We start from the raw sequence: 11,576 nt of genomic DNA on the forward strand, positions 1-11,576 counted from the left end.
GTTATAAGTGTTATTACTAACAGTGTTATTACACATCAGATGTGTTATAACATCTGTTTATAGTGTAATAACAGTGTTATAACACATCTGTTTATAGTGTAATAACAGTGTTATAACACATCTGTTTATAGTGTAATAACAGTGTTATAACACATCTGTTTATAGTGTAATAACAGTGTTATAACACATCTGTTTATAGTGTAATAACAGTCTCAGTGTTAGTAATAACAGCGTTATAACACATCTGTTTATAGTGTAATAACAGCCTGAGTTAGTAATAACAGCCTGAGTTAGTAATAACAGCGTTATAACACATCTGTTTATAGTGTAATAACAGTCTCAGTGTTAGTAATAACAGCGTTATAACACATCTGTTTATAGTGTAATAACAGTGTTATAACACATCTGTTTATAGTGTAATAACAGTCTCAGTGTTAGTAATAACAGCGTTATAACACATCTGTTTATAGTGTAATAACAGCCTGAGTGTTAGTAATAACATCTGTTTATATAATAACATCTGTTTATAGTGTAATAACAGTGTTATAACACATCTGTTTATAGTGTAATAACAGCCTGAGTTAGTAATAACAGTGTTATAACACATCTGTTTATAGTGTAATAACAGTCTCAGTGTTAGTAATAACAGCGTTATAACACATCTGTTTATAGTGTAATAACAGCCTGAGTTAGTAATAACAGTGTTATAACACATCTGTTTATAGTGTAATAAGTCTCAGTGTTAGTAATAACAGCGTTATAACACATCTGTTTATAGTGTAATAACAGTGTTATAACACATCTGTTTATAGTGTAATAACAGCCTGAGTGTTAGTAATAACAGCGTTATAACACATCTGTTTATAGTGTAATAACAGCGTTATAACACATCTGTTTATAGTGTAATAACAGCCTGAGTGTTAGTAATAACATCGTTATAACACATCTGTATATGAAGTGTAATAACAGTCTCAGTGTTAGTAATAACAGTGTTATAACACATCTGTTTATAGTGTAATAACAGTGTTATAACACATCTGTTTATAGTGTAATAACAGTCTCAGTGTTAGTAATAACAGCGTTATAACACATCTGTTTATAGTGTAATAACAGTGTTATAACACATCTGTTTATAGTGTAATAACAGTCTCAGTGTTAGTAATAACAGCGTTATAACACATCTGTTTATAGTGTAATAACAGTGTTATAACACATCTGTTTATAGTGTAATAACAGCCTGAGTGTTAGTAATAACATCGTTATAACACATCTGTATATGAAGTGTAATAACAGTCTCAGTGTTAGTAATAACAGTGTTATAACACATCTGTTTATAGTCTGTTTATAGTGATAACAGTGTTATAACACATCTGTTTATAGTGTAATAACACTGTTATAACACATCTGTATATGAAGTGTAATAACAGTCTCAGTGTTAGTAATAACAGTGTTATAACACATCTGTATATAGAGTGTAATAACAGTCTCAGTGTTAGTAATAACAGTGTTATAACACATCTGTATATAGAGTGTAATAACAGTCTCAGTGTTAGTAATAACAGTGTTATAACACATCTGTAAATGAAGAGTATTGATGTCAGCTGAGCTGTAAAGGTGTGTTTCTCGTTTCAGATGTGGTTCTAGCGAGGGGGACGACTCCTCCAGGATCATCAGGTGGTAGTTCCTCTGTAACACCGATCTCCTCGTGGTTTAGCTTCCTCTTCTTCTCTCTTTCATACTTCGTTGTTTAGAACAGGAAGTAGTGCAGCTTCAGCTTTCAACCATAAACTGACGGCTTCAGGAAAACAAACATTCCCAGTAAAGAATAAAGCATTTATCTCTAAAACTAAAATAACCACAAAGAACCGCAGAACCGAACTTAAGTCACCTTTAAAGAGAACCAACCGTCATTTCATCAGACAGAACTCAGTCATACGCCACCTGGTGGACAGGTAATACCTTAACCTGTGCATCACATCTGCATCACGGAGAGCAAGAAGTAGAAGCACGACTCCATTCACAGATTAAACATCAGACATAAAAATGATAATTATTCATTCGTATTTAAAGACACTAAGGAATTACTCTTATTAATCGTCTACCAATGAAGGATGAATTACTTATGACATCACTGTTTTATTTATTTATTTACGTTTACACTTCAGCCAGGAAACCCTAACCCTGCAAACGCCTGCTGAAATATATACGTTTGAAACCAAAATGTTGAAGTACTACCGTCAGACGGTGAAAGGAAGAATATTGTTTGATTATATTTATTGAAATAGTTTCAGAAGATAAGAAAACCAAACATTGCACGCTAAACGGCAGCTATTTTCTCTTGCGTATCATTATGACTATAATCTGTTTGGTTTGTTTTAAACTATTTAAAATGTATTTAGTTTGATTATTTGTTCCTCTGTGATCGTGGATAAATTTACACACACACATATATATGTGTGTTTATATATAAACACACATATATACATGTGTTTATATATAAACACATATATATATGTGTTTATATATAAACATGATACTCTGTTTAGCAGCTGGAGCTTTATACTCCTTTAACACTCCGTTCATATCGTAACATTTCAACAGATTGTAGCCGTGTCTGTACTCTGCACGATTAGCTTCAAGCTAATGGCTAACTGCTAACGCTACCTGATGCCTAGTTGCATTGTGGGACATGTAGGATCAGTCACCATGTTGTATTTAGTATACTCTGTATGTATTCAGTGTTGTAACTTTGATCATCTGGACTGTTTGCGTTACATTCATGTGTGGATTGTTTCTGAAGTTCTCGAAGACGATGCAACGTTTTATTTCACTGTTACAGTCTGAAGAAGTCAAGCATAGAACGACATCCGCCTTAACCGTTTAAGGATGAAGTCTGTTACTGAAGTTCAGAAGGTCAAATTTAAGTTGAAGATTTGTTTGAGTTTCTATTCTAAAATAAAAGGTTAAAATATGAAGAATGGTTTGAGTTTTATTCTGAAAGAAAAAGTCACAGAGTTAGAGAAACCTCCCACTTTTATTCTGAAATATCACATTTGTGTCACAAGATGGAGCCACTTCATCACATCATGTGAGCGTCTGTCATGACGGGTGAAGAAACTACTGTACTGTGTACTATTACCACAACTCTGACTGTTACTGCAGTACTGTAGCTTTAATATATGTATCCTGGAAACCCTATTGTTACTACTACTGCTAATGTTAGTGTTAGTAATACAAATACTCCTACACATCTACTAAAAATATAACTATAGTACTACTAGATCCAGTACTACTGTCATTACCACCATAACTACTACTATGTTTGACATACTTTTACTTCTTTGTTATTATACTCTTTTGATGGGAACTACCACTACTGTACGAGTGTTACTACTGTCTGTAACTATGAGTACAAGTACTACTTCTTCAAAGTGCTGATATCTTAGACTAATACAAACATTTAAGAAGTACTTGTACTATTATTGAAGCCAAAAAGGTACCACTACTGATACTTGTACTACTACCATTATTATCACCACTACCACTGTGTTGTTACTACTACTACTACTTCTGTTACTTTTACTCCACTTTCTGTAACTATGAGTACAAGTACTACTTCTTCAAAGTGTCGTCTTGGAGGCAGATTTCTTGTACTTGTACTTCTAGTATCACAGTGTATTTCCAGATTTGTGTGAACCTTAAAATCAGAAGTTCAGACCCAAACGCTGCCACAGCTTCCTGCTGCAGAGGGCGAACGGCGGGACAACGAGTTTCACGTCTGAGCGTTAGAGGAAGCTGACGCCGGCCTTTGTGGTTTTGGATCTTCACCTTGTGATACAGGAAGTGAAGAACACTTGGGTCTCTGCTGGAGGAAGAAGCAGCAGCTTCAGAGCGGAGCTGCACGGCGGTCTCTTCTGGTTTCTGGATGCGGATCATGGATCTGCCTTGGGTGATCGTCCTGGTGGTTCTGCTGTGTGCCGAGACCAAAAACATGGACGTGGTGGTGGCGCCGGGTCACAACGCCACCTTGACCTGCTCTTTGGACGGCTCAAACGTTTACTGGTACACAGGGATAGGAAGCCAGGTGAAGGTGCCGCTCGCCCGCACCTTTGGTATTAAACCTGAAGATAAGCAGTACTACGTTATTACTACTTTGAAACACAAGCACACGGTCTTTAACAACACACTGGTGATCAGGAACATCACTTCAGAGGACTACCGGCTCTACTTCTGTGGCAAAAGAAATAACAGCAACATTGTCTTTACAGACACTTTCCGCCTGGTTAGAGGTAAGAACATGTTTTTATTTACAGAATTCACTGATGTCTCTTTGATTTATCATTATAGAATCAATGAAACGTTTGTTGTTGGATGTTTGAATCCTTTTTCCAAACAGACGATCTAACAATCCACCTTTCTGAATATTTAATAATAACAGTTTATGAGGTGACATCCAAACAAGTCTAAAGATGTTGGTGTTGTTACTGTTTCACAGAGAAAACTATCGCATTCTCTAGAACACGTATGACCTTATTTTAATGAAGGAGGAAGTTACCTCAGCGACCGACCACACAGTTCTGGCTACTGAAAAAAACCTCCACAAACAGACAACAAGACAATCTTGCACAACCTAAGAGTTCAGTCCACCAGGCGACAGGTGGACCACTTTAAGGGTTCGGTCCACCAGGCGACAGGTGGACCACTTTAAGGGTTCGGACCACTTTAAGGGTTCAGTCCACCAGGCGACAGGTGGACCACTTTAAGGGTTCAGTCCACCAGGCGACAGGTGGACCACTTTAAGGGTTCAGTCCACCAGGCGACAGGTGGACCACTTTAAGGGTTCAGTCCACCAGGCGACAGGTGGACCACTTTAAGGGTTCGGTCCACCAGGCGACAGGTGGACCACAGTCCACCAGGTTGGACCACTTTAAGGGTTCGGTCCACCAGGCGACAGGTGGACCACTTTAAGGGTTCGGTCCACCAGGCGACAGTTGGACCACTTTAAGGGTTCAGTCCACCAGGCGACAGGTGGACCACTTTAAGGGTTCGGTCCACCAGGCGACAGGTGGACCACTTTAAGGGTTCAGTCCACCAGGCGACAGGTGGACCACTTTAAGGGTTCGGTCCACCAGGCGACAGGTGGACCACTTTAAGGGTTCGGTCCACCAGGCGACAGTTGGACCACTTTAAGGGTTCGGTCCACCAGGCGACAGTTGGACCACTTTAAGGGTTCAGTCCACCAGGCGACAGGTGGACCACTTTAAGGGTTCAGTCCACCAGGCGACAGGTGGACCACTTTAAGGGTTCGGTCCACCAGGCGACAGGTGGACCACTTTAAGGGTTCAGTCCACCAGGCGACAGGTGGACCACTTTAAGGGTTCAGTCCACCAGGCGACAGGTGGACCACTTTAAGGGTTCGGTCCACCAGGCGACAGGTGGACCACTTTAAGGGTTCAGTCCACCAGGCGACAGGTGGACCACTTTAAGGGTTCGGTCCACATTTGCTTTCAATGCTTCTCCATGATAGTCTTTTAACCCTCCTCACTTTCTTTCTTCATCTTTGCCACTTTTCTTTTTCCAGATGTTCCCATCCCTTCAGGCACCAACTGCTCTGAAGGAAACCAGCAGCAGAATAAAAGCAGCAGCAGTATTTCCCACAGTGAGCCCATCGTTTACAGCTCGTTGGCCCTGAATGTCGTCTTCGTCTTCGTGATTATTGGTGAGTCTGTTATGTTCTTAACTTTGTAGTCCTCTGTTCTTTAAATACCGACAGCTGCTGCATGTGTACACAGCAAACTGTAGAGACGTTGAGTATAAATATACATTTCACTGAGTCTGATCACAGAAACAGTCGGCCTGTAGTCCTTTGTGAGCAGAAGTGACCTGATGCTCTCTTGAAGCAGGTTTGGTTTTGACCTATCTGTGTTTGAAGAGGAAGAACAGCAACCACCAGGTGAACGACCCTTCACCTTTGACCTCTGAGAACCCAGAGACCGTGGAGATGCCACAGGTAAACAACCGCTGCTGCTGGTCCTGACTGATGCTGTGCTAATGGTGTCTGCTACTAGTTACTGCTACTGCTGCTACTATCTAATACTGGTTTCCTGCTACTGCTACTATTTATTGTTTCCAGTACCACTGTTGCTCCTGCTTGAGTTAGTTCTAGTTACTGTTAATGTTACTACTGGGTGCTGCTGCTGATATCAACAGGTACGGCTAACGCTACGTGTAATTGTCTACATCTACTGCTAGTTCTGCTGCTGCTTCTACTAGCTTCTGCTGCTGCCAACCACAGGTACTCCTGACACGACCACCAACGACTACTGCTTTTACCTGCTTCTACCTCCCCCACAAATATTACATCTCGAGTTACTTCAGCCGCCGCTGTGAGACCTAATCTCATGATCAGTAGTACGACTTGTGTTTACTGTTCATCGTACTTCTGCCGTGTGTTTCAGTACGAGGAGATCCATCTCACAAGCCTCCCTCCTGCTCCTACCTATTCAACCGAGTGTATTTACCACAAAGCCCAGCTTCCTGGATCCCCACTGCCTCGACACCACTGACACCTGTACACCTGGATGGTACCTGGACTATTGATCTAACTGGACTACTGGACGGTACCTGGACACTTTTCCACTCACCTGTTGTATTTATATTTTCTGATGGATGTTGTGGACTTGAAGTTCATTAAAAGACAAAAGAGAAACGATCTCAAACTGTTTTAGTGTGTGATAGACATGCAGTCTGAGTGCAGAGTGATGGCTTTGAGGTCCAGATAGAAGAGCACAGGTGGTGATGTTTTAGCTTTACGTGACATAACGGTGAACATAACTGAAGTCATGTGGTCTGAGCAGCAGGTCTTACGTCAGCTCGGTGTTTGTGGTTCCTCAGAACTGACTTCAGTCTAACACCGTCACTGTAAAACGCTTCCTGCTCACTGTGCAACTTTAGAACTTCCAGATTGTAGTTGCCACATCTTTAAATTGTGTTTTCATTATTCAGAAGTGTTGATTATTACACAATTATTAGTGTTAACATCCTCAACAATCCAATGTCTAACTAAAAACAGTCTTTGTGTTGGTTTAGTAGAAGTGGAAGTGAAGTTCAGAGAAAAACAGGACTTTCATATTTGCCTTAATGTTGGTTTTAGATCACTTTTACATTTGTGTCCACAGTCTTTGTGTACTTAATGAACTTCCACTTTTACTGACATGCTTCTCACTTCTGTAAATATTCTCTTTTCCTAAAATAGTTCCTATCAAAACATTCATCAACTACAGTTTCCTTCAAGAGAGAACATTTATTTTAAAAACGTTCTCGCTTTACTGTCAATTTTTGTGCCACAATATATATATCTATCTTTATTAACCCATTTAGATTAATAACATTAAATAAAAAACAACCCAGTGCTCTTCAGCTTCTGGAACTTAAAGAATAAAGCTGCTTTCTCATATTAAAGATCAACACTTGAAATGATGATCCACAGTATTTAAAACCTCCTATTTAAAGTTATCAAATCAATAAAGAAGTTAACGTCGTCTGCATATCAAGAGACTTTACGTCTCGTCTGAACTCATGAACTAAAACAGCTTTAACTATGATACTAAAACTCAAAGTACTTGTGTAAAAGGAGCCTCGCAGCCTCATAGATGATGTGGATTTCTTCCTGGAAAGGTTTGGTCTGTTGGGTTTCCTCCACTGTGGGAGGAGAGGGTTATGAAACTGAATCGTGTTCTGATGTTGAGAGGATCAACAAGCCGCTCACTTCACCCACCGAGCTAACCTTCTGATTTAACTATTTGAATATAACAGATTTTAATTTTCACACCTTTCTGCTGGTCTATCTAAGGGAAATTTTAAAGTTCCTGAGAACTACATGTGAACAACCACAGTGAGAAGTGATGATGTCTTAAAGTGTGAATGTTGGATCTTAGATCTTAACCTCAAACTTGTTTTTCCGCCTTTGGACGCGTGGTTAAAAAACAAGTAAACTTCAGTCTTTCTTTTCAACCTTATGTCAATGTTTGACTGCTGCAGCAGATGTGTTAAACCACATCTGGAGGTGCAATGTCACATCACAATCTGCACTGTTTACTGCTTTGATCATTTCGTTTTTCATTTGCAGAGCTGGAAGAAGTATTCAAGTTTTTTACTCAAGTAAAAGTAGCAGAACTACTGTGAAAAAATGTGCAGGCTTACAGCAGCAGAGGGTAAAGTGCACACAAGAGACAGAGTAGAAGAAGACGAGATAAAAATAAAATGAAATAAAAATCCACAATAACTGAAATATATATGTACAGACAGAAAAACTATTAAAGCTATAATTGCACAGTGTAATATATTGTCATGTTTTTATTGTCATGTTTTTATTGTCATGTTATTATTGTCATGTTATTATTGTCATGTGTCATGTGTCATGTGGTCTGCTGGGAGCAGAGCTGGTTGTGCAGCCTGACAGCAGCTGGAAGGAAGGACCTGCGGTACCTCTCCTTCACCACCGGGGGTGAAGCAGCCGGTGGTGAAGGAGCTGCACAGAGCTGCCAGGGTGTCCTGCATGGGGGGGGAGGTGTTGTTCATCAGGGATGACAGCTTGGCCATCACCCTCCTGTCTCCCACCACCTCCACCGTATCCAGTGGACACCCCAGCACACTGCTGGCCTTCCTGACAAGCTTGTTCAGTCTCTTCCTGTCGGCTGCTGAGATGCTGCTGCTCCAGCAGACCTCTGCACACAGTCCTCATTATGAGGCAGTAGTTGCAGTAGTATCATGTACAGTTGAACCATTTGTAGCAGTGGGAATAGTATTTGTCATAAACGATAGTTAAAGTACTCGCTGTAATAGTACTGGCAGTAGGAGAGTACTCTGTGCTCGTTGTAGTAGTTATAGTAGTATTAATGTCAGGTGTACTACAGTCGTGATAATAATAGTAGAAGTATGAACAGAAACAGAAGTGTTGGTCATCGGGTACAATAGCAGCAGTAGTACTGTAGTAACAGTAGTAATAGTAGGAGTAGTGATCATTTTAAGTAACATTAGTATTTACAGTCGTATAATTAGTACTTGCAGTAGTATTTGTCATATACAATAGTGAAAGTACGAGCTGTGATATAACTGTTAGTAGCAGTAGTAGCAGAATAATGTATGCTAGTAGTAATAGTAGTATTATTGTCAGTTGTATTACAGTAGTACTAATAGTAGTACTATAGAAACAGTAGTAACAGTAGGGGCAGTAATGGTAATATTAGTAGAATTTGTCGTATTAAGTAGTATTAATAGAGTTGGCAGAAGTAGTAGTGTTGTAAAACAGTAGTAATATTAGGGGTAGTGATAGCAGTATTAAGTAATATTGGTAGTATTAAGTGGTGATGGTAGTGTTACAGTAGTACCAGTAGGGTGTTAGTAGTATAGCAGTACATTTGTAATATTAAGTCGTATTAGTAGTAACAGTGGAGTGTTAGGAGCATTAGTAGTATTTGTGGTATTAAGTAGTGTTTGTTGTGTTTTCATTCATAGTAGTGTTTTAAAACCTGTCGTTACAGTAGGGTGTTAGTAATATTAGTATATAAATATAAAGTGTGATGTAACTTCAGTTCCGCAGTAAAAAGTTGAGGTTATTTTAATATTTCAGCTGACTTAGAAACCACTTCCTGTTTTTACTCTGAAGGAAATGTTAGTTGATGTGATGAAGGGTTGGGTTACACACCTCTGTCTCATCTGGTCTTCAGGATGAACTAAAAGGTATTGACTCAGTGCTTCAGTTTAAGCTTATTTGAGGTTTAAGGGTTGATTTAGTTTACTTTAAGTTTAAGTTCTCGTGTCCCTCGGTTTGAATCAGCAGATTTCTCAACATCATCGTCGTCGTCGTCGTCATGCGGCCTCAGCAGCTCTGCGTCTGCTGTTTCACCACAAAGGGCAACAGTGAGGAAACACAGGCTGGAAACTGGACATGACAGACATTCCTCAGAACTCTGGAGGACGCTTTTGTTTTGTCTGAACAGCTGACGTCCAGTCACACTGATGTCCACACACATACTCACTGTTTTATGGCTTAAGAGGACATTGTCTTAAATGAATGTACGCTAGTTTGCTGATGACTAACCAATATCTAACCATAACCACCTCCTCTAAAGCAAAGACCAGCTCTTAACTGTAGATCTAACGGTGTGAATTATGAGGACGTCGGCCCTCATAATGGAGGTGTGTAAACACAATAAGTAGTACTCATAGTTTGATAGTATTAATAGAAGTAGCACATTTATCAAAGCTGGAGGAGCCTTAGTAGTAAGTGTAGTAGCAGAATAAGTTCAGCAGTAGCAGTTGTAGTTGTCATGTTTAGTATTATAGTACTTGCAGCAGTAGTTCCAGTGGTAGTACTTGAAGGCCATTTGTAATTGGAGTAGCAGTACACCATTTGTAGTACTCGTAGTAGCAGAAGTGTCTACAGGTAGTAGGACAGTAGAAGAGGTAGTTGTAGTTATAGTGATATTTATAGCAATGGCAGTATGAGTATTAGTGATAGTAACAGGAGTTTTACTGGTAATTGTATTAGTAGTATGACTAGAAGTACCTCTGATAGTAGTGGAATACTAATAGACTAAATATAAGGAGTAGTCCTCTTTGTAGTAACGGCAGTATTTCAGCAGTAGTGAAATATATATCAAAGTAATGAGTTTGGAGTCGTAGTTGTAGTACTATTATTAATATCAATACTAACAACCCGATGAGAGGTGGTTCTGATTGCAGTACTTAAAGTAGTATTAGTAGTAGTATTAGTAGTAGTATTAGTAGTAGTAGTTGAAGTGTCGTGGTAGATAAGAGGACCACATGTGGCCTGTACATGGACTTGATGTAGGAGTACTTTCATCAGTTTGTTTAGTTGTGATAATAGTATTGTCCTGTTTTTGCAGTACTAGTACTAGTAGTAGTAGTAGTACTAGTAGTACTAGTAGTAGTACTAGTTATGTTTTCTGTACTGTTGCAGTACTCTTTGGATCCACTTGGGGGAGCTGTGGTGTTGAACACTGAGTGTGTACTTCTACTTTACTTTACTCTGTTTGAGGTTATTGATCAGCACCGATCAAACTAATATAATTAATCACTTCAGATCAAATCAATATGAAATCAATATAATCAACAACATTAAATATTTATCTAAAAGACACAATAGAAGTAATACATGAATAAATATATTTGTGTTTAACAGACTCTTCTACTGTAAATTCTACTTTTATGAAGCTGATATCATACATGTTGATTGATTGTGTATTGATTGTTGAATTCTCTTCATATTTTGGATTTAATCAAATGAATAAACAAAATTAAAATAAAATCAACACCAAACACCAAACTGCTCTCAGATGTCAGGTTTTATTCTAAACATAAAGAATAAAAGAAAAATATGATTAGAAATGTGAATATTGAAATATTGATAATCTGAGTGAAGTTAGAATCATTAATCCAAAACAATACCACGAGGGATGCTTTCAAAATAAAAGCACTGCTGTAAAAACTGTTGACAAGAATTTTTTTTATTTATATAAAAAATATTTTAGATTTAATATTTAACTTCTAAA

At 38.8% G+C, this 11,576-nt stretch overlaps 1 protein-coding gene across 1 annotated transcript; it reads left to right on the forward strand.

Annotated features, from left to right (window-relative positions):
* The first annotated feature begins 3,868 nt into the window (after positions 1 to 3,868).
* Positions 3,869 to 8,327, forward strand: si:dkey-103k4.2 (uncharacterized). Its single transcript, XM_054623694.1, has 4 exons — positions 3,869 to 4,289; positions 5,582 to 5,719; positions 5,904 to 6,010; positions 6,459 to 8,327. The coding sequence occupies exons 1-4, from the start codon at positions 3,926 to 3,928 to the stop codon at positions 6,564 to 6,566; spliced, it is 717 nt and encodes a 238-aa protein (XP_054479669.1). The 5' UTR covers positions 3,869 to 3,925; the 3' UTR covers positions 6,567 to 8,327.
* Positions 8,328 to 11,576: the final 3,249 nt, after the last annotated feature.

Source organism: Anoplopoma fimbria, chromosome 22 (assembly GCF_027596085.1).
Source record: "Anoplopoma fimbria isolate UVic2021 breed Golden Eagle Sablefish chromosome 22, Afim_UVic_2022, whole genome shotgun sequence".
Lineage (NCBI taxonomy): Eukaryota > Metazoa > Chordata > Actinopteri > Perciformes > Anoplopomatidae > Anoplopoma > Anoplopoma fimbria.